At 49.5% G+C, this 25,350-nt stretch overlaps 1 protein-coding gene across 1 annotated transcript; it reads left to right on the forward strand.

Annotated features, from left to right (window-relative positions):
• The first annotated feature begins 18,630 nt into the window (after positions 1–18,630).
• On the forward strand, positions 18,631–19,257 carry LOC108304905 (thymosin beta-4-like). The gene has a single exon (XM_037738877.1). The coding sequence runs from the start codon at positions 18,680–18,682 to the stop codon at positions 18,812–18,814; it is 135 nt and encodes a 44-aa protein (XP_037594805.1). The 5' UTR covers positions 18,631–18,679; the 3' UTR covers positions 18,815–19,257.
• The last annotated feature ends 6,093 nt before the right edge of the window (positions 19,258–25,350 follow it).

A 25,350-nucleotide genomic window follows, 5' to 3' on the forward strand; every position in this document is an offset into this window, starting at 1 on the left:
GTATTTTAGGAAGACCATTCTGACAGCAGGTGACATGTGGGGCATAAAGAAGGGATAAAGAAGAGAGAGGATGAAACATTGAATGACTTGGCGCACAGAACTGCCACCAAGAGAACAGAGAAGCAAGGAGGAGGAGCCAATCTGGGGGCAGGAGGAGGAGCCAATCTGGGGGCAGGAGGAAGGATTGGATTAGGCCACACTGCTGTTGAGGGCTGGTATGGACTGAATTTCATCCCCTCAAAATTCACACGTTGAATTTTGAAACCAGCCCTAACCTCTCGATGCGGCTGTATTCAGAGTAAGGAAGTAATTAAGGTTAAATGAGGTCATGAGGGTGGACCCTTGGTCCAATACAATTAGTGTCCTTATAAAAGGAGAAACCAGAAAGCTCACTGTCTCTTCCTCCATGTTGGGACATAGCAACAAAGTAGCCATCTGCAAGCCAGGAAAAGAACCTTCACCAGGAAAGAAATCTGCCAGTGCCTTGACCTTGGACTTCCCAGTCAGCCTACAGAACTGTGAGAAATAAAATCCTCGTTGTTTAAGCCACCCATTCTGTGGCATTTTATTATGGTAGCCCAAGCAGGCAAAGACAAGGCTCCCAAGAGCATCAGCTGGAGACATCCAGCAAGCAGGTAGAGACAGGGAAGTGAATTTGGGGGAACCTCCACCCAGGGAACCCCTCCTGTGGGTGTAGATCTCCCTGCACCTGGTACTGGGTAGATAGAGGAACAGGTAGGTCCTGAGAATCTGCAACCTAAAAGGCAGCATTTGTGGCGAAACACATTCCACGGGCAGCCACAATGCATCCCCCATGGAGACAGTTGGTGATGTTGGGCCCAGAGATCTGGAAGCCAAAGATGGTCAAACATGGATGCATATGAGTCCCAGGTGCTCCCAGGATTTCCTGGAGCTGCACAGCTGGAAGGGGCCTCTCTCTTGTTGCAAAGTTTACTACTGTACAATAAACAAGGGGTGGGGAAGTCTTTCCCAGAATTCTATGGGTAAACAGTCTTAACTTGGGCAGACATTTATAGCCCATGATTGCCAACAAAAAGGGCGTGGTATCATCATGAGCACGTGGGGTTTGAAATTGGCTTAAGTCTGAGCTCTACCACCAACACACTGATCAAATCTGGGAAAGCATTTAGGCAGACTGAGCCTCAGTTTCCCTATCTGTAAAGAGAGCAAGCAGCAGAGAATGTGGCTCATTGTGAGTACATGCATATCATGGAGTCAGTCACCATAGATCTGTGTCCCAGCTCGGGACTTACTAACTGGGTACTCTTACCACTTGCTAACTGGGTACTCTCAGCCAAGTCACTTAGCCTCTCTGAATCTCATTTTCTCTGTTTATAAATGAGAGGATGGATGGGCTTCATACTCTCCTTTTTTTTTTTTGAGACAGAGTCTTGCTCTGTCACCAAGGCTGGAATGCAGTGGCGCGATCTCAACTCACTGCAACTTGCGCCTCCTGGGTTCAAACGATTCTCCTGCCTCAGCCTCCCAAGTAACTGGGACTACACCAGGTGCTCACCACCACGTCTGGCTAAGTTTTGGAATTTTTAGCAGAGATGGGATTTCACCAAGTTAGCCAGGATGATCTTGATCTCCTGACCTTGTGGTCTGCCTGCCTTGGCCTCCCAAAGTGCTGGGATTACAGGCGTGAGCCACCAAGCCCAGCCTCCGTACTCTTTAGGATATTTCGCAGTCTTGATTCTACCACTTCAGAGCACTAGCTTATAGCTGGAGTCAGAAGGCACGATGTTCCTAACAGCAGACAATCTTGAAGAAGAACACAAGGCAATTGCAGAACCTTGGGAGGCACCCAGATTTAGAGGATGGGAGAAGAGAGATGGAGACAAAAGAATGGTCCTGGAAGTAGAAAGCAGACCTAGCCATAGCTTACGGTCATGTCCAGAGGTGCATGGGCAGCAGGTTTAGTCTAACATGTTGGCTGCCATCTTTGTTTTGTGAAGGGAAGACTGGCTGGACATGAGCTTCCCTAGAAAAGGGACTTTGTCTATTTTGTTGACTCAAGTAATGCCTTGCAAATAGCTTTATGAAGTCCCTACTTGCCGCTTTTTCATAGAAGGGACTCAGGATCGGCCCACACTTCTTGTGCTGATACCTGTAACCTGGAACTTTAAGCTCATTATTCCAGAAAGCAATGTGACCAATGATTGTCAATACCCCAGGCTACTCCACACACTTTATCCATCCCATAGATGAATGTTGGCATTATGGGTACAATTCTTAAGTCCTAGGAACTTATAAGGCTGGAATAAGGAAGAAAAAGAAGTAGGAGAATGACTTGAGGGTTAGGATTTCAGGACCAACTCAAGACTAAAAGTAACAGACTACAGTATCTGATTTGGCCAGGAGCTCATGTCTTCTTATCCCATGTTTCCAAGTGTACAGCTTGGGCTTCAAGTGGTTTGTGACTTGTTCTCCTAGGAGCACTCTGGGACCCGAATTCTGCTCCTGGACGACAGTCTCCATGACAGATTCCCACTGCATGCTGCCAGGCTCCTTGGCATCATAATCACAGTTCTTTATTCTGCTTTCAGATCTCTTCCTGATCTGGTCTATCTTACAATCATCCCAGCTCAGGTGATGGAACGATTAAAATAATGAGACTGGCCTTTACCACCGATCCTTAATCCCCAATACCCTGAACTCTAATGCTATCTTTGGGTTTTCTCCCTTATGGCACTCCACAGAGGACTTCCAGGTTCCCAAAGTCTCTATCCCCATATGAACTCATTTCAGTTAGGTAGCTAGGAAGACAGGGAGAGCATGCGACTAATTCACATTAAGGTGTGAATGGCTGCTAGCATAATAACATTCCAAGAAGTATTTGCTTTTTGTAAAAGAGGACTTATTCACCCAAATGGGTTTCTGGTGGAATATCTGGGAATATAACAACGGAGTAATAAATTCCAGATTCCTCTTCCCTAAATGAGGCTGGTTTTCTTCTTCTCTTACTCTACTCCTTTGCTTTAAAAAGCGTAACATGATGTGACAAGACAGGAAGTTCTCAGCTCCATCAATGAACTTTTCTTGCCAACAGTGTTGACTTTGAATCTAATCAAGTATTTGGAGTTAGCTTCTATTAATCGTTCACAGGAAATTCAGAGGAAAAATTTAAATGACACCATGAGGAAGCAAATGGACAAATATGGAATGTGAGCCTGCCTCTAGGATGACTGTCATGCTTTCATCCAAAAGTCAATCTGATTAGTTCATTCAGGCTGCTATAACAAAAAAGCATAAAATTGGGTGGCTTATAAGCAACGGAAATTTATTTCTCACTGTTCTGGAGGCTGGAAAGTCCAAGATCAAGACCCTCACAGATGTGGTGTCTGGCGAGGGCCTGATTCCTGGTTTGTAAACAGCTGTCTTTTTACTATGTCCTTGTATGGGGAAAGAGGCAAGGGAGGTCTTTCAGGCCTTTTTTAAAAGGGCACTGGTTTTACAAGGGCACTAACCTCACTGATGTGGGCTCTGTCTTCATGGCATAATCACCTCCTAAAAGGCCCCACCTCCTAATACCATCCCACTGAAGGCTGGATTTCAATATATGAATTTGGAGGAGGACCACAAACATTCAGATCATAGCACAATGGCATGAAAAAAAAAATGGATAAGGACTGTCTAAGATGAAAAGTTTTAAATAGACGTGACAACCAACTGCAGTGCGCTGACCTTGTTAGACTCAACAAACCAACTGTAAAAGGACAGTTTTGAGACAATTAGGAAAATTTTACTATGAACTGAGTATTTAATAATACCAAAAAATTATTGCTAATTTTGTAAGATGCAATAATAATATTATGTTTATTTTAAAACTATATATTTTAGAGATACATAGGAAAGTATATAGAAGTAAAATGACATGGAAATGTCCAGAATTTATTTTTAAATGGTTGAGAGTAGGAGGGAGAGCAGGAAAAAGAAAAAGAAAAAAAGGACAGATGAGGCCAGCAGAGCAAAAGGCCGATAAATGTTGAATCTGAGTGATGGGTCCATGGGGCTCCATGATATTATTCATTCTACTTTGGTGTCTGTATTAGTCCATTTTCACACTGCTGATAAAGACACAGCTGAGACTGGGAAGAGTTTTAATTGGACTTAGTGTCCCACAAGGCTGAGGAGGCCTCAGAATCATGGTGGGAGGTGAAAGGCACTTCTTACATGGTGGCAGCAAGAGAAAAATGAGGAAGATGCAAAAGCAGAAATCCCTGATAAATCCATCAGATCTCATGAGACTTACTACCACGAGAACAGTATGGAAGAAACTGTGCCCATGATTCAAATTAATTCTCACTGGTTCCCTTCCACCACACATGGGAATTCTGGGAGTACAAGTCAAGATAATATTTGGGTGGAGACACAGAGCCAAACCATATCATTCCACCACAGCCCCTCCAAACCTCATGTCCTCACATTTCAAAACCAATCATACCTTCCCAACAGTCCCCCAAAGTTTTAACTCATTTCAGCATTAACTCAAAAGTCCATAGTCCAAAGTCTCATCTGAGAAAAGGCAAGTTCCTCCCACCTATGAGCCTGTAAAATCAAAGCAAGCTAGCCACTTCCCAGATACAACGGGGTATAGGAATTTGGTAAATACAACCATTCCAAATGGGAGAAATTGGCCAAAACAAAAGGGTTACAGGCCACATGCAAGTCTGAAATCCAGTGGGGCAGTCAAATCTTGAAGCTCTAAAAGGATCTCCTTTGACTCCATGTCTCACATCCAGGCCATGCTGAAACAAGAGTTGGGTTTCCAGGGTCTTGGAGAGCTCCTCCCCTGTGGCTTTGCAGGGCACAGCCTGCTTCCTGGTTGCTTTCATGGGCTGCCATTGAGTGTCTGTGGTTTCTCCATGCACATGGTGCAAGCTGTCGTTGGATCTACCATTCTGGGGTCTGGAAGATGGTGGCCCTCTTCTCACAGCTCCACTAGGTGGTACCCCAGCAGGGACTCTGCGTGGGGGCTCCGATCCTACATTTCCCTTCCACATTGCTCTAGCAGAGGTTCTCCATGGAGCTCCACCCCTGCAGCAAACTTCTGCCTGGACGTCCAGGAGTTTCCATACATCCTCTGAAATCTAGGTGGAGGTTCCCAAACCTCAAGTCTTAACTTCTGTGGACTTTCAGGGTCAACATCATGTGGAAGCTGCCAACATTTGGGGCTTGCACCCTCTGAGTTGGATTATTTGGGGGGTGGGGGTTGCTGTTGAATTGTTTGAGTTCCTCATATATTCTGGTTATTAGTCTCTGGTCTGATGAATAGCTTGCAGATACTTTCTCCCATTCTACAAGTTGCCTCTGCACAACTAGAATTTGGTTCAACAACTTGTTGCCCAGATTCCCAATGAATGTAGTGCTAGCTTGACCCCCACCTACACCCCACAAGTCTACTCTTCCCCACAGCAGCAAATGCACATCATCACCCATCCAGCTGCTCAAAACCCAAATCTGAATCCCCCTCTTCCATCGGTGCCATCAGCAGCTCCCATTAACAGACCTCCCAGAGTGCACCCTGACTGTCCTGCTCTCCCTCCCTAGCCAGAGTCATCATCCTCTCTGGCTGGAACTGAATAGACTTGGGGGGTCTCCCGGTTCCTCCCACTGTCCCCGTAACTCACTGTCCTCCCACTGCCAATAGGCTTTTGTTTTCCATGCCTCTGGTTACAACTCTTTAGTGGCTTCTGACACCACTTAGAATCAAGTCCAGAATTCCCCTCTGGCTTCCAAGGCTCCACATCTATGAAACCAAGCCACTGGGTCTACCCCATCTTCATCTGGGGCTGCTTTCACTGCCCAGACTCCACTCTGGTCACTCTGCCCTTTCTCATTTGCTCCTCCCTAGGGGCCTTTGCCATTGGATGTTTTCTGGGCTCGCAATACTCTTTTTGTCCAGGTCTTCACATGGCTGACTACTCCTCACTTCCAGGGAATTCGTGAAGATGCCACCTCCTCCCAGAGCACTCCCTGACACCCAACAGAAGCAGCTACCACCGCGTAACCCTGCTCGTTGTCCTTGTGTTACTGATCACTGTCTGAAAGTATCTGCTGTCTTTCTTAGTTTCCTTGTTCCTTGTCTCTTTTCTCCCTTCTAGATGTAAACTAGGGCAACTGAATGACATGCAAGAGCAGGGGCCTCCTCCTGTTTTCCATTCCACCCCCATTCCTAGAATGGGACCTGACACAAAGGCACTCAATTGACGTCTAATAAACAATTAACTGAATGCACAAAGTTGTGTGACCGGGGGTGAGTCTGAAGTCTCCATGTGTTTTCTATGACTCACAGTGGGATCCAGGTTCTGTCAACACTTTTTTGTGGCCTAGGGTCTCACACACAATAAAAGCATGGACCATCTTCTGCCACCCACAGCTGGGAGAGTGTCTTTAAAATAAAATGAACAAGCACAGGGTGTCACCCCCCTTTGGTGAGAGTGCCCACTCTGGGCACAGGGCTTTGGGACTCCACAGAGGAAATTAGTCTACCTGGAAAACCGCTTCTGCTCCCAGCAGTTCCAGGAAACCCCAGGACCTTCCAACATGTGGTCCTTTCTGCTCCAGGGAGGAGAACAGTGTTTCAGAGACAGCGCCTTCCTGTCTTGTGGTTGGGTTATTCTTGTGCCTCGGAATTCCTTTCTGCTCAGTGTTGACAGCCGCCACCTCTCCCGGTGGTGCCAGGTCTCTGGAGCCCTGCTTGGTGGGTGGTGAGGGCTCCTACAGCCTCCACGCCCACCTGGGGTCTGGTGGGCGTGCTGGGGAATGTGGAGCATGTGGCATTGTGGGGCTCCTCTCTGGCGTGGAGCCAGCTCTTCCTTCTCCTGACAAACAAAAGCGTTCTGCTTGGGCAGGAACAAGAGCCTACTTCTAACTATGGAACAAACAATAGACCAAGCCCTTTCTTTTTTTTTTTTGAGACGGAGTTTCACTCTTGTTACCCAGCCTGGAGTGCAATGGCCCAATCTCGGCTCACCGCAACCTCCGCCTCCTGGGTTCAGGCAATTCTCCTGCCTCAGCCTCCTGAGTAGCTGGGATTACAGGCGCGCACCACCATGCCCAGCTAATTTTTTGTATTTTTAGTAGAGACGGGGTTTCACCATGTTGACCAGGATGGTCTCGATCTCTTGACCTCGTGATCCACCCGCCTCGGCCTCCCAAAGTGCTGGGATTACAGGCTTGAGCCACCGCGCCCGGCCTAGACCAAGCCCTTTCTACCCTGGGAGAAGCAGGGCTGCCCAGGATCTTGCCTCTTTTGCTTGATTTTTCCCAGGCTTGGAGCAGTGCAGGAGGTGGTGGTGGAAACTTCCGCTTTCTCTGAGTCTGAAAAGTCTGCCTCAGACCTGGGGAGAAGGCTGTTTTGTCATCACACTTTCCGCTGGCCACGTTGGTGTGCCCGTGGGCTCCTCCCACTCCTCTCTCTGGCCTCCTCCAGACATGGTCTTCTACCTGCTGCTGCCCTTCCACCTACGTCCCGTTTATCACACCTGGACTTCTCCAGAAACTACTAACCGTTCCTTTCCCTGCTGCACTGCCCACTCACTCAGCAAGCACGACATCACCGTCATCAAACTTGTGTGTCATCTTCACGGCCACCATTGACCATCGTCTCATGGTTAGGACGGGTCACACTCAGTGCTAAGCACGTTACATGTTGTATCTCATCTACTTGTGAAGTAGTTAATTGTCTCTCCATTTCACAGATGAGGAAACTGAGCTCACAGTGGCTGAGGAACTTGTCTACGTTCACCTAGCTGGTGAGGGGCAGAGCTGGGGTGCTGACCCCATGCCAAGTCTGCACAGCCCCCAGCTGTATGGCTCGCCCTGGCAGAGGTTTTAGGACATGCAGCCAGACTGCTGAGCCAGTCCTCCTCATCCTAATCCTGTCACTTGCCCACTTTGTGACCTCTCTAAACCTGAGTTTGCTCTTATGTGACATGGAAACAGCAATAGCACCTTCTTCCCGGGGGTGCTGTGAGGATGAAAGGAGTGTGAAGTGTTTAGAAGGGTGACAGGTAAATGCTCTGTAACAGGCACAGAGAATGTGACAAGACACAGCCCCTGCCTCCTCAGGAGCTTCTGGCCTAATAGGAAAGATCATCACAGCTTGGGATAGTCTAAATCACAGCAAGGAAAAGAACAGGTGTCATGAGTGTGAGTGGCAGGGACCGCTACCCCAGCTGGCTGTGGTGGCTTCCACTAGAGCGATGCCTAAGCTAGTATGGTTCTTATTTTTTTAATTAGCTTTTTATTTTGGAATAATTTTAGATTTATAGAAAAGATGAAAAGATAATACAGTTCACATGGACTCTTCCTCCAACTCCCCCATACATTAACATCTTACATGACTGTATTAGTCTGTTCTCACGCTGCTAACAAAAACTGGGTAATTCACGAAGGAAAGAGGTTTAATGGGCTCACAGTTCCACATGGCTGGGGAGGCCTCACAATCATGGTGGAAGGGGAGCAAGGAACAAAGTCAAGTCTTACATGGCGGCAGGCAAGAAAGTTTGTATAAGTGAACTCCCCTTTATAAAACCATCAGATCTCATGAGACTTATCCACTACCATGAGAACAGTATGGGGGAAACCAACCCCATGATTCAATTATCTCCACCTGGCCCTGCCCTTGACATGTGGGGATTATTACAATTCAAGGTGAGATTTGAGTGGGAACGCAGCCAAACCATATCGATGACCATGCCACATTAGTCAAAACTGACAAATTAACATTGTTACAATACTATTCACTAAACTACAGTCTTTATTCAGATTTCACCAGTTTTCCTATTCCAGCATCAAATCCAGGATGCTATATTGCATTGAACCAGTTCGGTTTTGAGGGATGAATAGAAGTTTGACTGGAACTAAGCCTTGGAACTCCTGGAGAACAGATAAGAGGCTACCTGTATGGTTGGGTTTTTTTTTTTTGAGACAAAGTTTCACACTTGTTGCCCAGGCTGGCGTGCAATAGCACAATCTCAGCTCACCACAACCTCCGCCTCTCTGGTTCAAGCAATTCTCCTGCCTCAGCCTCCTGAGTAGTTAGGATGACAGGCATGTGCCACCATGCCTGGCTAATTTTGTATTTTTAGTAGAGACATGGGGTTTCTCTATGTTGGTCAGGCTAATCTCCAACTCCTGACCTCAGGTGATCTGTCTGCCTCGGCCTCCCAAAATGCTGGGATTACAGGTGTGAGCCACCGTGCCTGGCCTGCCTGAAGGACATGCTGCTTCCCCAGAAATAAGACACAGACAATGGGATGGCAGGAGATATGGATCATGTTAGCTGTTCTCACGCAAGCTCCCTCTAGGCATGTCCCACAGAAAGGTAAACATTGTGAAATCTGGGCCAGGAGCTGTGGCTCACGCCTGTAATCCCAGCACTTTGGGAGGCCAAGGCAGGCAGATCACCTGAGGTCAAAAGTTTGAGACCAGCCTGGTCAACATGGTGAAGCCCCGTCTCTACTAAAAATACAAAAATTAGCTGGGTGTGGTGGCGGACACCTGTAATACCAGCTACTCAGGAAGTTGGGGCAGGAGAATCTCTTGAACCTGGGAGGCGGAGGTTGCAGTGAGTAGAGATTATGCCATTGCACTCCATCCTGGGTAACAAGAGCACAACTGTCTCAATAATAATAATAATAATTGTGAAATCAAGGCCACCTCCTGAGGGCCTAGCCTCCTACCTAGAGGGCTTGAGTGAGGGATTAGTCCACTAGCAAATTCAACCAGGAAACAGCATGACCATCTAGACTGGGGCTGAGCCCTGGCCCTCCAGCCTCTGTGCTATTGAAATGAGGTGAGCTGGGCCTGACCACCCACTAGAAACTCCTGGGGTTGATGTCTTGGTCTTGGGAGGTGTTTGCTGAGTTCGGGGGGACGGTGGCCACTGGGTTGGCAGTGGCAGGATCTGCAGAGGGTCAGCAGCCAAGCAGAGTTTCCAGCTCGAGGGAGGCCTCTGGTCGGGAACAGACTCTAGCTCTGGATCTCTCTCTCTGGGTCACTGATTCTGTCTTGGCCTTTCCTCGCCATGGGAGTTGAAAGGGGCAGAGGCTGTGGGTCTGGAGGGAAAGGAAATGGGGGTGGCACGGTCAGCTTTGGGCTTAGGTCTGCCCAAACCTCTATGTGTGTGACCCATTCATTCGAGATTCCTGGATCTTCTCTTGGACTTGGGGCCAAAGCAGCGGCTATGGCAGTGAGCCGAGGCCTCAGTTTCCCGGGCTGGCGGACCAGGGCAGGGGATCCGGGATCCTGTGCTCACGCACCCTTTCATTCAATACAGATACAGGGAACAGCAGCCCTGAGCCCGGCACCGTGTCAGGCCCTGGGGGCACTGCACTGGGCCCCTCACAAGGTCCCCGTCTCTAGATAGCCTACCTTCAACAAGAGTTGCCGAGAGTGGAAAGTTTTCTACCCCTGTATAGTTTCCTATTGCTGATGGAGTGGCTGAAAACAACAAAAATGTCTTCTTTGGCAGTTCTAAAGGTCAGATGTCCACAGTGAGTCGCATGGACTAAAGTCATGGTGTTGGCAGGGCTGGCTTCTTCTGTAGGCTCATTTCCTTGCCTCTGGCAGCTTCTGAGGCTGCCTGCGTTCCTCTGTCTGCAGCCTCCTTCTTTCACCCTCAGAATAGCGGCATAGCATCTCCTCTCCTCTCTGACTTCTGCTTCTATCCTTACATCTTTTTATAAGGACCCTTGTGATTACAATGAATCCACCCAGATGATCCAGGATCATCATGACATTCTTCACTTAATCACATCCGCAAATTCCCCTTTGCCATATACGGTAACATATTCACAGGTTCTGGGAATTAGAGCAAGAGCATCTTTGAAGGGCCATTATCCAGTCTCGTGTAAGGATTTTTTTTTTTTTTTTTTTGAGATGGAGCCTCATATTTTGTCACCAGGCTGGAGTGCAGTAGTGCTATCTCAGCTCACTGCAACTTCCGCCCCCCCAGGCTCAAACAATTCTCCTGCCTCTGCCTCCCAAGTAGCTGGGACTACAGGCATGCGCCACCATGCCCAGCTGATTTTTGTATTTTTAGTTGAGACAGGGTTTCACCATGTTGGCCAGGGTGGTCTCGATCTCTTGACCTCGTGATCTACCTGCCTCGGCCTCCCAAAGTGCTGGGATTATAAGCGAGAGCCACTGTGCCTGGACTTTTTGTTTTGTTTTGTTTTGTTTTTGAGGCAGGGTCTTGCTCTTTCACTCAGGCTGGATAGAGTGGCTACATCACTACTCACTGTAGTCTGGAACCTCTGGGCTCAAGCAATCTTCTCACCCCAGCCTCCTGAGTAGCTGGGATTATAGGCATGAGCCACCACATCTGGCCAAAGCTCTTTCTTGAAGTGGTTAAGAGCCCAGGCTCTGAAGTCCACAGACCCAGGTTTGAATCCATGTCTGCCATTTTTCACTGTGTGACCTCCCGTTACTTAACCTCTCTGTGCTTCAGTTTCCTCGTCTGTAAGACAAGGCTAATACTACCTGAAGAGTTGATATGAGAATTAAACAAGCGGTCACAGGGGATCTAGCCAGAGGTCTTAGTTATTAACAACAAAAGGGGCCTTTCGCTGCTTTAAGCAGAAATGTAACAGCTCATAGTCTCCAGGAAGGCTGGAAAGCAAGGGTCAGACAAAGCTAGAACAAGAGAAAAGCTGGCGGCCAGAACCACAATCCTAGCCATGCTGTGGAAGCCTCGGCTGAGGCTTCCTGTTTACCACCTGCAGCCCAAGGCACCCCCCTCCTGTTGCTGCCATTTGTGGCCCTGCCACTCCAGGACACTTGCAGCTATGGGGCCAAATTCTCCATGGTTCCTGGCCTGAGTCCAGTTCTGGACAGGAGCATCGGATTGGCTGACTCTGGTCACATGTTCACTTCCTGGTTCCAAGGGCCCCAGAAGAGCGAGGATCTGGCTTGCTTTGCTTCTTGGTGGAAAGCTGGCTCTTCTCTCCCCACTCTCATCCTGGGATGGAGAATTCCCCAAACATAAAAAGGGGTTCAGACCCCAGCTCAAGCATTCGCTCAATGCCAGCAATGATCATTATTAGTCCAGGCTGTCCACTGAGAGTCATGGTAAAACTGAACTCACTCCCTGGAATTGCAGAGGAAGGCAGAGTATGGGTTCTTGTCCAGACTTGTCAGGATGCGGCCCTGTGCCACGGACGCTGTCACCCAGATGCCAGCTGAACACTAGAAGGTCGGTGGTTCCTGGGTAGCTGTCTGGTTGGTGAGATCCTGCCTGAACCAGAGAGCCTACAGAGCTGACTACTTCATCAGCTTTTGTTGGAGGGAAGACAAAAATCAAAACAAAACAGAGAGTGAGAATAAGCGTGCAACAAGAAAAGGCATCCGAAAGATGTTTTTAATGTGCATCCGATTATGCAGCCAAGCCAGGGGCCTCTGCCCGGCTTCCCGGCACATTCCTACCTGAAGACAACTTGATGATTTGGAGGGAGCCGCGGTCAGATTGTATACCTGTCAACTGCCTCTCCACGCTCACCGAGCCATGGGGCTGTAATGAGGCCTGACACCTCAGGAATCTAGCAGGAGGCAAAGCAGCCGCCGAGGGCAAGGGGGAGGCAGGCGGGGCCTGCTCCGGCCACTTGGGCCTGCATGGAATGTTCCAGAAGAGCACCGGAGGGAGCCCAGGGGGCCCAGCTCCAGATTCTGCCTTGGCCGCTTGCTGGTAAGGTAATGAGAAAATCACATCAACTGTCTGAACCTCAGTTTCCCTCCTCTATAAAATGGGCTTTACTCTCCCCTCAAAGATTTATTGGGAGGATTCAAGAAAAAAGTGCCTAACATGGCAACACAGTAAATGATCATGATCAATGTTATCATAGTCAGCATCCTCATTGATCCTGTCGGTGTTTCCTGCTTTAATTGCCTGTTTCAGTGCTTTGACTTCCACTATTTGGGAATTTGTTCATCATTATTCACTGGTTTGCTTTTGTGAGAGCCTGCTGGGAGGATTTTTAGGCTAAGAGAGATTTTAGAGATGATTTTGACTAACTTATCCTTCTTATTGTGGAGGAAATTAAGGCTCAGAGAGGAGAGGTTATTTACCCAAAGCTGAACTGCTTGCTGGTGGAGGAGTTTCAACAGCAGCAATGATGGAGAGGACATGGCAGTCCCTGGTGCCTGGGGCAGAGGGGTGCAAGGAGCCCTGGACTTGATCGTGGCTGCTTCCACGACTGGAACTGCTTCCACAACTCTAATCCCAGACGTGTTAGACAAATTCAGAAAAGAGGCACAGCCAGTGTCTGCAGGCGTCAACCATCATCCTGGAAAACACGGGTTGAGCGTCATCTCAATCCCAGGAGGCCACTGATTAGGCAAAGTCAAGGCACCCTGAGTTCTGGTGCCCTGGTAGAAAACACTGACACTTATACAGCTCACCCAAGTCACATTCTAGGAACTGCATGTTGCAGGCCCAGAGGGAGAGAGATGAAGTCTTCTTGGAGGGTGGATGTTTTCATAGGAGCTGGTGTTGAAGCCAGCCTTCAAGTCAATCACAAGATGTGATTCTGGGGAAAGGCGGTTAAAAAAATCACATCTGGTTAAGGGGTACGGAGGGGCTTTGTGAGGGAGATGGGATTGTGGAGGGAGATGCCTTGGAGAGGAATAGGATTTCTACAGACAGAAGAGGGTAGAAGGGCAAGCCTTGTACCAGGCACAGCCTGAGGTTTCTTTGCAGGGAAGGGAGTGACCGAGAGCACTTCGAAGAGGCCTGGGCAGAGGGCAGCACCACCATCATCACTGCCCAACTGGAAACGGGCATGAGGAAGCCGGAAGCAGCCCATGTGTGGGAGACACCACAGACAGAGCACAGGTGCTGGAGCAGGACCTACTTCCCCTCAAGAGCCTGGATTCTGAGAGCTGAAGTTGGCCATTTCTTGGCAGGTGGGGGGCTCCAGCTCTCTGGAACGATATTTGCTAAAAGGTGGAGCCAGGACCTGCCAAAGACATTGAGACCTAGTGAGGAGGGATAAGGGCTTACCCAGAATCTCATCACTGATATAATCATAAATTATTCGCAGGTGGCTCTGCAGTTCCTGACTCTGAAGTGGGCTTTGAGTCTCCATCACGTCCTTCCAAGGGAGGCTTTAGTTCTCCAGAGTAAGTAAGACATTGGAGAAAGGTCAGAGTTTAGACACACACATTTGGGATGGAGTTCCCACTCCTCCCCATTCTAGCTCAGAGACCTTGAGCAAGTTACTTAATCTTTCTGAGCCTCAGTTTTCTCGTGTAGGAAGTGGGAATTATAACATCTCCCCCATGGGGTCATTGTAGGATTGAATGAGATCACAGATGAAAGGTAAATGAAGAGAAGTAAAGGTATGTAACTTTGCCTGGCACATTCTGGGCACTTTGCGAGCACTCTCCTTTCCCCTCTTCATTGGCTGTGGCCGAAGCAAAGTCATTGAGTTACAAGAACAACTCCAGGTGTGGTTAAGGCAAGACACCAAACTAGACAAAACCAGTATTTACATCACTTCCAGGTACTCAGCTCCAGCTAGCCATGCAAGGGCTTCCCTGCCGTTTTCCAGCCAGTATTCCAGGCAGAAAACTTCTTCTTGGAAAAGCCAGGTGTATCAAAAGGGCCCAAGACTTGGACTCAGAATGAAATAAAATGGGCCACTGAGTTTTGGGCTATTATATGTCAATTACTAGCGGCATCACCAGGCTGTGCACCGATGCTTCCCCCCAGTGGCTCTTGGTGGCAGTGGAGCCCACACTCCATGCCCACTTTGCCCTGCTCCTCCTGCTCCAATTCCTCTCCTCTGCCTCACCCCCAGGCGTGCCCTCCAGGCTGAGTATTGCCTGGAACCCCCCCTTCCTTCAGATGGCCTTTCCTCCTGGGGACGCGTGTGCTTCTCTCTCCCCTGGACAAGCATTCCTTCAATGGCTGCAGTTGGAACTAAAAGCTGTCCATTTGCTTCTGTGTTGGAGTTTTACTGTTTAATTCTTTTATGCATATTTATTCTTTGGCAAATTCCTACCATGACAGACTGCCCCTTGCCAGGCCCCACCCAGCCAGGGGAAGACCGCCATCCTCTCTGGCACTGTTCCTACCTCGGTCCTGTCAGCTTACCCATCAACACTTCCCAGGACACCCAAGCTCCAGCTCTGTGACAGCTGCATTCATCAGGTCTCTTGATTGCAAGTGATAGAAATCCAGTTGAATGCACTGAGAATAGAATAGAATAGAATAGAATAGAATAGAATAGAATAGAATAGAATAGAATAGAAAATAGAATAGAATAGAATAGAAGAGTAGAATAGAATAACAGAGTAGAGTAAAGAGAATGGAATAAAATAGAAATTAGCTAATACAACTGGGAGGTATGTGGATGAAGACAGGACTCAATCCAGAGTTCAAAAATGCTAACATCAATCATTTCTTCATGCCCCGCCCCCACCTCTAACTCTCTGTGTGCCTCCCTCCTACCTCCTGCAGTTGGGCTCCTTTACAAGATAAAGAAAAAGCTGAATTCCCAAACCTCCAGTTGCCCAGTTTATCAGCTGCAGAGGGACTGAAGCCAGCTTCCTGCTCCCAGTGTCCTTATCAGGGAAGATTTCTGATCGGCCCTGTGGAGTCACACATCCTCCCCTGACTCAATTCCTGGAGCTAGGAGAGCGTTGGGATAGCTAGTCCAGACCGGGTCTCCCTGTAAACCCTCTGAGGCTCAGGGACAAGGCAGTTTGTTACCAAAGCGTGGAGTTGGGGAGCAAACTTAGCGTCCAATGGGAAGAATTGTTCCCACAGAGCAGGAGAAGGCCAAGGAACGGGAGGGAGGGACTGACCATCCCGTGGGGAGCAGAGGGCATCAAGGTGCCCCTGAGTTGGCCCAGGAGGGTTTGAACAGGAGGGGGTGGCCCCAGGCTCTGGGCTACTCCAGGAGCTGGAAGGAGAGGCAGGAAAGGGGCCCAGTGGAAAGAAACATAGCAAAGGAGGAGTTGCAGGTCCCTCTGCTGAGAGGGGTCCTAGCCACCCCAGCAGAGAGGGGCCATGGGGCAGGAGCCCCAGTGAGAGGATGAGAGCCAGGAATTTAAGGAATGCCAAGGCTGCCCAGTGGGTAGAGGTACCCCAAGGCTAGTAACAGATGCCGGCTAGGAGGTAGGGGGACCCTGCTGCTCACCAAGTCTGCCCCTTATCTGCCCCTCCCACCCTGCCCCCCAGGGTTCTGGCAAAAGCCCCTGCTGGTCAGAAGGTGGAGGATCTTAACCTGCCTGCACTGTTAACTCACTATGTGCCCTTGGCCATCTGCAGCCTCAGTTTTCACACAGTAAAGTGAAGAGGATGGAATACAAGTAGCCTCAGCTCTGCTTCTGTTCCCTAGCTCCTCCCCATCACGCCCAGGAATGAGGGCACCCCAGAAGGCCCTCAGAACCCAGGAATGTGTCCCAGGCCTCAGCCTTCCCTCGGCTCCTCCCCGAGGAGGCTGGGAAGCTGGGGAGCCGTTGGCAGGGGTGGCTCCAGGTCCCCTCCCTATGCCTCCCCTCCCCGCCCTGTTCCTGCTTCCCCCCTCTTTCCTCTTCTGGCTGCAAAGCACATACAGATGTGGGGCTGTCGGCCACAATCAGGGTGTTCAGGTGAGGAATGGGGCCTGGCAGCCCTTGGCTTGTACTCGTTTGCCTGAGCGCAATTTCCCCATAATTACACTTCCTAACTTTTCAGCATCTGTGAAAGATCATCTTCTGACACAGCGGAGTCAGGCTTACGCCAGCCAGGAGGCACAGCCCTTCGCTAGGAATCATTTTCCACAGGCAGAGAAAGCACATTCGTTCTTTCCGGCATGAACGGTGTCCCCTAGAGGCAAGCCCAGGGGCATTTTGGCGCCTGCTACCAGCACCCTCAGGCACACTCTGGCTCCCCACCCATCGCAGTGTCCCCGAGATAGCCACCCGCTGGAATTCCCACCCGCCTACCCTGTCGGTCACCCACGCTGTCACCCCCCACCACACACACATCTGCTCCAGTGCCACCTCCCTGCACCATCACTCACATTTCCTTAGTCACCTGTCCACAGCCCACAGCACACCATCACCCTCTGTGGCATGCACTGCTTTCTTCCTGTCACCCCGAGTGATGCTGATGTCATCCTCCCACGCTTACCCCATGCCATACCCAACCTCACTGCCCTGCAGCCAGCAAACTCATCTCCCCATCCACTCCAAGGCCCTGGGGTCAGCAGAAGTTTTGTTCAGGGCAGGAGCCAGAGGAGCGCCCATGCTCCCTCTCCCAGGATCTCCGATGAAGACTTGCTTTAACAAGATGCAGAGGCTAAAAGGGAACTATGGGCCTCAGAAACCCTGAGGAGGAAGGAGCCACTAGGCACCTTGTAAATACATTTGAAATGTGGCCAGAGCTGGGCTTATGCCTGTAATCCCAGCATTTTGGGAGTCCAAGGCAGGCAGATTGCTTGAGGCCAGGAGTTCAGGACGAGTATGGGCAACATGGCGAAACCCCATCTCTACAAAAAATTAGCCAGGCATGATGGCACACCTCTGTGGTCCCAGATCCTCCAGAGGCTGAGTCAGGAGAATCACCTAAGGCTGGGAAGTCAAGGCTGCAGTGAACCAAGATTGTGCCACGGCACTCCAGCCTGGACAGCAGAGTGAAATGAAAGAAAGAGAGAGAGAGAGAGAGAGAGAGAAGGAAAGAAAGAAAGAAAGAAAAAGAAGAAAGAAAGAAAGAAAGAAAGAAAGAAAGAAAGAAAGAAAGAAAGAANAGAAAGAAAGAAAGAAAGAAAGAAAGAAAGAAAGAAAGAAAGAAAGAAAGAAAGAAAGAAAGAAAGAAAGAAAGAGAAAGAAAGGAAGAAAGGAGAAAGGAAGAAAGAGAGAAGGAGAGAAGGAGAGAAAGAGAGAAAAAGAGGAAGGAAGGAAGGAAGGAAGAGAAAAGGGAGAGAGGGAGGGAGAAAGAAAGGAAGGAAGGAAAAAGAAATGTGTCCACGTTCTGGACAATGAACAACAGCTCAAGGGACAAGAAAGGACACGAGGTGTGGGAGGACAGCAGGGGAGGAGGCCCTCATATACTCCAGTCTCCTCCACCTGGGGCCTCATGGCCAACAGAGCAGAGGATGGCCAACCTGCTGCCTCCTGGAAAACAGACTGTGAGCCGAGGAAGACTCTCCCACTCTGATGAAAACCAAATCCCCCCAGGGCGAGTCATGCCACAGACTCAGTCTTTAGCCGTGGCCTCTCTGCTCTTGCAGTTCTGTAGGAAACATCATTGCTTCCAAGACCAAGAATCTGGAAGGAGCCTGGTGTCGGGTAGAGTTTCAAGCAAGCTTCACATTTTGTCTGGAGAGGCAGATAGGAGGCATATGTCCCTTAGCCTGAGCCCATAGCAGACATTACTAATCCAGCATGGCTCAGAGAGGTTAAATCATTTGGCAAATGTCACACAGCTGATCAACTCAAGAAGCCAACTTTGAACTTGGGCAGTCTGGATTCAGTCTTTGATCCTTAGCCACTATGCTGTATGATCCTCTACAAGGTCTGGCCCCTAGCCTCAGAAGGGGCACATGCCCCTGGTACAGCTTCCAGCAGAATAAGAAATAAAAACAGGACAACTCGGTGGTGGTCACTACACAGACCAGACTTCACTCCTCCGTGCGCCTCGCTCCGCTTTTCCTCCGCGACCATGTCTGACAAACCCGATATGGCTGAGATCGAGAAATTCGATAAGTCGAAACTGAAGAAGACAGAAACGCAAGAGAAAAATCCACTGCCTTCCAAAGAAACGACTGAACAGGAGAAGCAAGCAGGCGAATCGTAATGAGTCGTGCGCTGCCAATATGCACTGTACATTCCACAAGCATTGATTGCCTTCTTATTTTATTTCTTTTAGCTGTTTAACTTTGTAAGATGCAAAGAGGTTGGATCAAGTTTAAATGACTGTGCTGCCCCTTTCACATCAAAGAACTACTGACAACGAAGGCCGAGCCTGCCTCTCCCATCTGTCTATCTGGCTGGCAGGGAAGGAGAGAACTTGCATGTTGGTGAAGGAAGAAGTGGGGTGGAGGAAGTGGGGTGGGACGAATGTAAAATCTGGAGTAAAACCAAGCTGGCCAGAGGTGTCCTGCAGGCTGTAATGCAGTTTAATCAGAGTGCCATTTTTTTTTTGTTCAAATGATTTTAATTATTGGAATGCACAATTTTTTAAATATGCAAATAAAAAAAAAAAAAAAAAAAAAAAAAAAAGAAAGAAAGAAAAACAAATACCCTCAGGGAAGGAGGGAGTAGAAAGCAGGGGCCAAAAGTGGGGTTTGATTCAGATATAAATTCAAAGCCAGGCCCTGACACTTGTACTGGCTGTGGGACCTGGGGCAGGAACATAAACTTTTGGAGCCCTTTCTCTTCCATTGTAAAATGGAGACCATAATGCTCTTAGGAAAGTGTGTAGAGAACCTGGTTCAAATTGCATAGCCGTCTCCATGATCTAAGAAGCCAAGTTCTAGCAGATTATTCACAGTAGCCAGCAGGTGGAAGCAGCACAGCGTCCATTGGCAGGTGAGTGGATAAGCAAAATGTGGTCTATCCGTACAGCAGAATATTACTTAGCCTTGAAGAGAAAAGAAATTCTGATACATGCTACGACATGGATGAATGAACCTTAAGGACCTCATGCTAAATGAAATAAGCCAGTCACAAAAAAAAGACAAGCACTGTGTGATTCCACTTATACAAGGCACCTAGAGCAGTAAATTGCTGGAGATGGAAAGCAGAATGGGGGTTGCCAGGGGCTGGGGGGAGAGGGAAATGAGGAAAATGAGTTGTTTAATGGGCACAGAGTTTCAGATCTGAAAGATGAAAAAGTTCGGGAGATCTGATTCTCAACAATGTGAATATACTTAGCACTACTGAATTGTATAGTTAAAAATGGTATAAAATGGTAAACGTTATGTATATTTTACCACAATTAAAAAACAAAACTAGCAAAAAACAAGTCCTGCAATGGTTCAGTAGAGTGAGTTAGGTGGTGTGGGTGTGGAAGGGAGGCGGGACCTGCAGCTCCTCCTCTGCTCTGCTTCTTCCCACTGGGCCCCTTCCGTCGCCTCCCCCTCCAGCCCCTGCATGACTCGGCTGGGGAGGGCTGGAGAAGTCATCTGAAAGCTGGCACCTGAGATGAGGTTTTGAAGAGGCCACAAGAAACAAGAAAGGCTCAGAGGCAGGAATGTGCCCATCACCAGCCGCCCAAGAAATCCAACCCATTTTCTCAGCTGGATTCCCAGTCCCACCTCACATACCCCTACGCCCACTTGACCCAGAAGAGAGAATACGTCGTTGGGACATCTCAATGGAGGAATGAAAGGTCCAGGCTGGAAGGGGCAGTGGGTGGCAAGCAGGCCAGCAGGAGTCCAGGGCACAGGGCAAAGACGACAGTCTTCCACACAGTGCTGAGATCTCAGTGGATCCCTGCACTGGCCCCATCGTGGAGAGCCTGTCTCCATGGTGGCTGCCAACCCCATCACAGGGCAGCAAGTATTGAGTGAGCACCTACTCTGTGTCACCAGGCAGAACAAGCCAGGGGTATGTGACAACCAGAGACAAAAGAGCCATCCCAGCCCTCGACACCAGGCATAGTAACACGGCGGGCTCAGGGAACGCTGGACCTGACACAGACTGGCTCCCTCAACTGCATGCCTCTCCTGCGTTGCAATGCTTCGTCATGGAAGTAGGCTCAGAATGTTTGCACAGGGAATTCCAGAGTCCTTAGGACCCTGAGTGTGGTCTAGAAGAAGGATGTGTTCTCCAGGTGGGCACAGCACCTCAGCCCATGGGCTTCTCATTACATGAGTTGGGTACAGCTAGAGGTGGGACAGAACGGGGTCTTCTGAGTCAGGTTCTAGGAGTATCCCATTCTAAGGGTGGTCCTAGAGGAAGCTGCAGCTGGGTGGTACTGACTCCGTGTGGATGATGAGCGAAGGCCCCCAAGGGGAGGGGCCTGTGAGCAGAGATCTGGTCGGGAGGCAGGCAGCCTCAGCAGTTCTGGGGAAAGGCTTTCGGGGCCAGGGGAGCAGCTACCCCAGCTTTCCAGGCCTGCTGACCAACCACCAGTCCCATGCGCTGCCCAGCCAGGCTGGGAGGGGCCTGGGAGAGGCCACCTGGAAGCAATCTTTCCCAGCCAGCTCCCTGAAAGTGAAAGCCGTTCTCTTTGATAGTCTCCAAATTGCCTTTCTTTCTCCCTTTCTTCCAGGGAGGGAGGCTGCAGGAGCCTGCAAGGGGAATGTGGAAGGAAATTAGCTGAATGCTCGCAATTCTCCAGCATTGGGTGAGCAGCTCTGGAGGCTTATTGGTCAGGACTGCCCCTCACTCCCCAGCTTATTGACTGCTGAGCACAGAATCTCTCAAGACAGAGTTCTGCTCTTCTAGGCCAAGTTATTCTGTGTGACCCTAGAACCATTAATTTCCCTCTATGATCCTGTTCTTCAGCTCCTGAAAAGGAGACCTGAAAAAGATCCATCTTCCCGACAATGCTGGAAGCTTCCATTCTGTCCCTGTCTTCTCCCAAGCACCATTTTGGACTTCTTTGGCTGACACTCAAATAATGTTCGGTTGTAGTTTCATCCTGTAGCCCTTTAAAAACGTGTCTTCAAGTCCTTCGGCATTCCTTCCATCAAGAGGTGGAGTCCCCCACCTCTTGAGTCTGGGCCAGCCTTAGTGACTGGTCAGCCACTAGACATTGGCAGAGTGACACTACCTGACTTCTAAGGGTAGGTCAGAAAAGGCGAGGTCGCTGCTTCTGGGCTCACTGAATATCCATGCTCGGGCTCTGAGCCCCTGTAAGATGTTCTACTACAATGAGGCCGTCATGCTGTGAGGAAGTACGATGTGGCTCACATGAAGAGACCACATAGGATGCCCAGCAGTTTCTAGAAGACAAACAGAAACTTGACTAGCTCCCAACCATCCCTTCCGCCCCTCACCACTCCAGCTTCAGCTCCCATCTGTCTGGAACAGCACGAGAGCTCACAGCCAGAACTGCCCTGCAGAGCACTTCCTGGATTCCTGACCCAAAGAAACTGTCAACGATGCTAAAATGACTACAGTTATTTCTAGCCCAGAGTTTTGTGTTTGTAATAAGAAACTGTGGAAGCACAGCACGGTCCTCTCCTCTGACGACTCTGGACCTTTGCTGTTTGCTCTTCCGGATTCCCCACCACCCTGCTCTGGAGCCCCCGAGACTGACTCCCCCAGCCATCCATTTTCTTCTGTGTAAATTCCATCATCAGTCTCCCCTGCCCTCTGGCTTCTGGCTGGGTTCTGCCAATTGGGGGCACTGTGGAGAGAGTAGGAGGAAGAAGGAGAGGGAGGTCAGGGCATTTATTCCAGCACCCTCCCTGCCAGGTCATTGTGGCCCAGCCATGCCCCTCCACCAAAGGCCACAGCTCCTGCCAGGCTGCCTTTGCTATGTAGCTTGTTTTCAGGGTTCCAGTAACTGCCTCCTCCCTGCCTCTTAAGGCCTAGGCAGTCATCATCCTCCTCCTCCCCAGCCCCTGTGCTTTTTGTCCCTTTTACATTTCCCTGGATACTAATTGCGCCTTTGCAAATAGCCCAGAACCAAGTTTTTATGTAGCTATGCATGAGCATGGACAGCCCCTTAGAGTGTGGGATGGAACCGTGGAGTGGAGAGAAGAGGGCATGGGCCAGAGATTTTCATTTGACTTTATTTAACTCTCTTCTATTCACTTGCCTGAGTGTGTTCTCTATTTCCTTGAGGGCTCTGACTGAGGGCTGATGCCATCCCGAGTCATCTAACTGCATTCCACACCTCACTGTTCAATGTTGTCCCATCCCCAAGCAGCACATCCATATCTTCATGTTTGACAAACACATATTCGCCACCTGTTGAGTGTCTGGCCTTATTCTAGGGCCAGGGATAGAGTAGTAACTAGTAGAGACACAGTCCCTGCTTCTCGTGGGGCTAGCATTTGTGTGCAGGGTGGAGGCATAGGGTAAACAAGTACAGCTTATGAAATCATCTTGGAAAGTGATGAGTCAATGAAGAAGATACAGCAGGGTGACGGGATAGAGGAAGACATACAGCCCCAGACATTTTTCTGAAGACTGCCTGAGATCAAGTCAATGTGGGATATTTTCCGGTGTTGGGAGAGCTGGCCTCGCACACCATGTGCACATTTTTAGCACACAGCAGGACACAGCCTTCCACAGCCACTTCCTAATTGTTCAGTTGGAAGAACGAAGCAAGAAGGGAAGCTCACAGTTGTTTCTGTTGGTGAACTTCCTGGAAGGTTCTCATAGGTCGATCCAAGCCGGGGTAACAAGGCTGTAGCTGGACTGAGCTCCGCTATGGATGAACACAAAGTGGCAGAGCTCATCTTTACCACTTCCCTAGAATCCACAGCTCATTCCTCCCCCGTATTCCCTGCACAGTCAGCTCTGACCTGGGGCTCTGCTTGTCTTGGGAAGATGACAGATAAGGACAGAGAAGGCTCTGGGGAAATGGTCCAAAGTCCGTTAGCAAAGAACAGTGGCACCAGGCAAGGCCTCTGAGGCCAGACCTCCCTTCTTTCCTCAAAAGCAGACAGCCAGTTCCCATGACACCCGCCCTGGCCTGCACCCCAGCTGCGTGCATACAATGTAGCCACTTGTTTGAGACCCCAGTGAGGCCATGGGCCTTTCTTGCCCGGGGATGGGCTGCAAGGAGCAAAGGAGCTAAGTCGCTTTCTCTGGCTTTGGGGAGCCATTCCCAAAGAGTTTGGCTATGAGTCTCCCACTTTTCCAGGAGCTTTCTCAGTCTTATCAGCAATCCAACACTTGTCCACCTGGGATTCCTACCTGCTCCTCTCTGATGCTTCAGATTCTAGAACATCATGGTCAATAAAGCTGTCAGCCCAGTCACCACCCTTATGTCACAGATGAGGAGGATGAGGCCCAGGGACAGGGTTGAGTTGCCCAAGCTCACACAGTGGGTGCAAGAACTCCAAGTAGAACCCGGGCCTGGCCTCCTACCCATTGTAATCCTGCTCCCATTAGCCTTGCTCTCATTCCACAAGGTTAGCTGAAGCCCACCCGCTCCAAAATGTCTGCTCTGACGCCCGAAGCTCATTTGCTCCCCTCCATTCTCATCTCTGAGCCCTCTGGCTATGCCCTGCTCAGTCAGCAATCGACTACGTCCACCCTGTTCTCTGGTTGTTCTTGTGCACAAATTTAGCTTCTCCAAAGAGAGTGTGACCTCTTGGAGGGCTGGGCCCCTTTTTTCTTCTCTTGTCTCCATCGAAATTCCTAGCAGCAAGCCAGTTTTACACCAGCTCTTTGGTAAATGCTTCTGGCTTAATTAACTAACTAATGGCAGCATCTTCCCCACTGAATTACCTCCCTCCACCTAAGAGGAAGTAGAGAATTTTAAACTAAGGAGCTGAAGCAAACAGAAAATCTTGAACATTGCAGCTCATCAAGCTCATCTCTGACTTCCCAGCATTTTGGATGAGTGAGTTGGTAGGTGGGCATCGCAGTGTCCTCTGTGATCAAAGGGGCTGCTGCAGGAATTTGAAATTTGGCTCCAGGGATGAATTTAGGTAGATTCCAAAGCCCTGGAAACACCCAATGTCCATGATTACAGGATAAAGCTCTCCCATATTGAGCCCTCGCTGTTTCCCTGGAGAAGCAGCTGTAACCCTGGCCTCTTTCTCCAGATGATGCCACTGGCCAGAAGAGAAAGAAGGGACAGGAGCCCAAGATTCTAGCCTGTAATTATCCCTCTGAGCCACTCAGTTTTTCATAGGGTGTTTCTCCTGTGATTTTCAGTGATTTTCATCTTTTGAGCCTCTTCCCTTGGCTTTTTTGTGGCAGTGTTTGCAAATGGTCAACACAGTGGTATAAATGCAGCTACTCTGAGAAGAGCCCCTCCTTGGTCTTGGCTCCTCTGCCCACTCCCCATTGCCCAGCTGTCCCCTGCCTGGGGCTGGGGAGACAAAGACCCCCTCTTTGGATCAGGCCATGACCTGTGCTCATTGGAGCTTTTACGCATCTCTGCAATTCCTGCCTTTATCAGATTAGCTTTAATTAGACAAATGAAAATCACATGGAGCAGAAAGGGGAGGAAGCCCTGGGCTTTCAGGGGTGCCTTTCAACAGAAGGATGGGGGCGGGGTGGCCACAAGGAAAGGAGAGGGCCAGTGGATGGAGGTCTCCGTGCACAGATGTGGGTGCATAAAGTGCCTTCAATGAAGAAATGTCTGGGAATCTACCCAGAAAGCAAAGGTGCCTTCATCAACTTGGAAGGGACCTTGGGATCTTCTATAAAGAAGGGCTATGGCCTTTTGAGGGTCACAGATCAGACCCCTTTGGG

This window comes from Cebus imitator, unplaced genomic scaffold (assembly GCF_001604975.1).
Source record: "Cebus imitator isolate Cc_AM_T3 unplaced genomic scaffold, Cebus_imitator-1.0 Scaffold58, whole genome shotgun sequence".
Classification (NCBI taxonomy): domain Eukaryota; kingdom Metazoa; phylum Chordata; class Mammalia; order Primates; family Cebidae; genus Cebus; species Cebus imitator.

Bases quoted from the DNA above. Each gene is read 5' to 3' on its own strand.
- LOC108304905 (XM_037738877.1), top strand. From the start codon at position 18,680: ATGTCTGACAAACCCGATATGGCTGAGATCGAGAAATTCGATAAGTCG.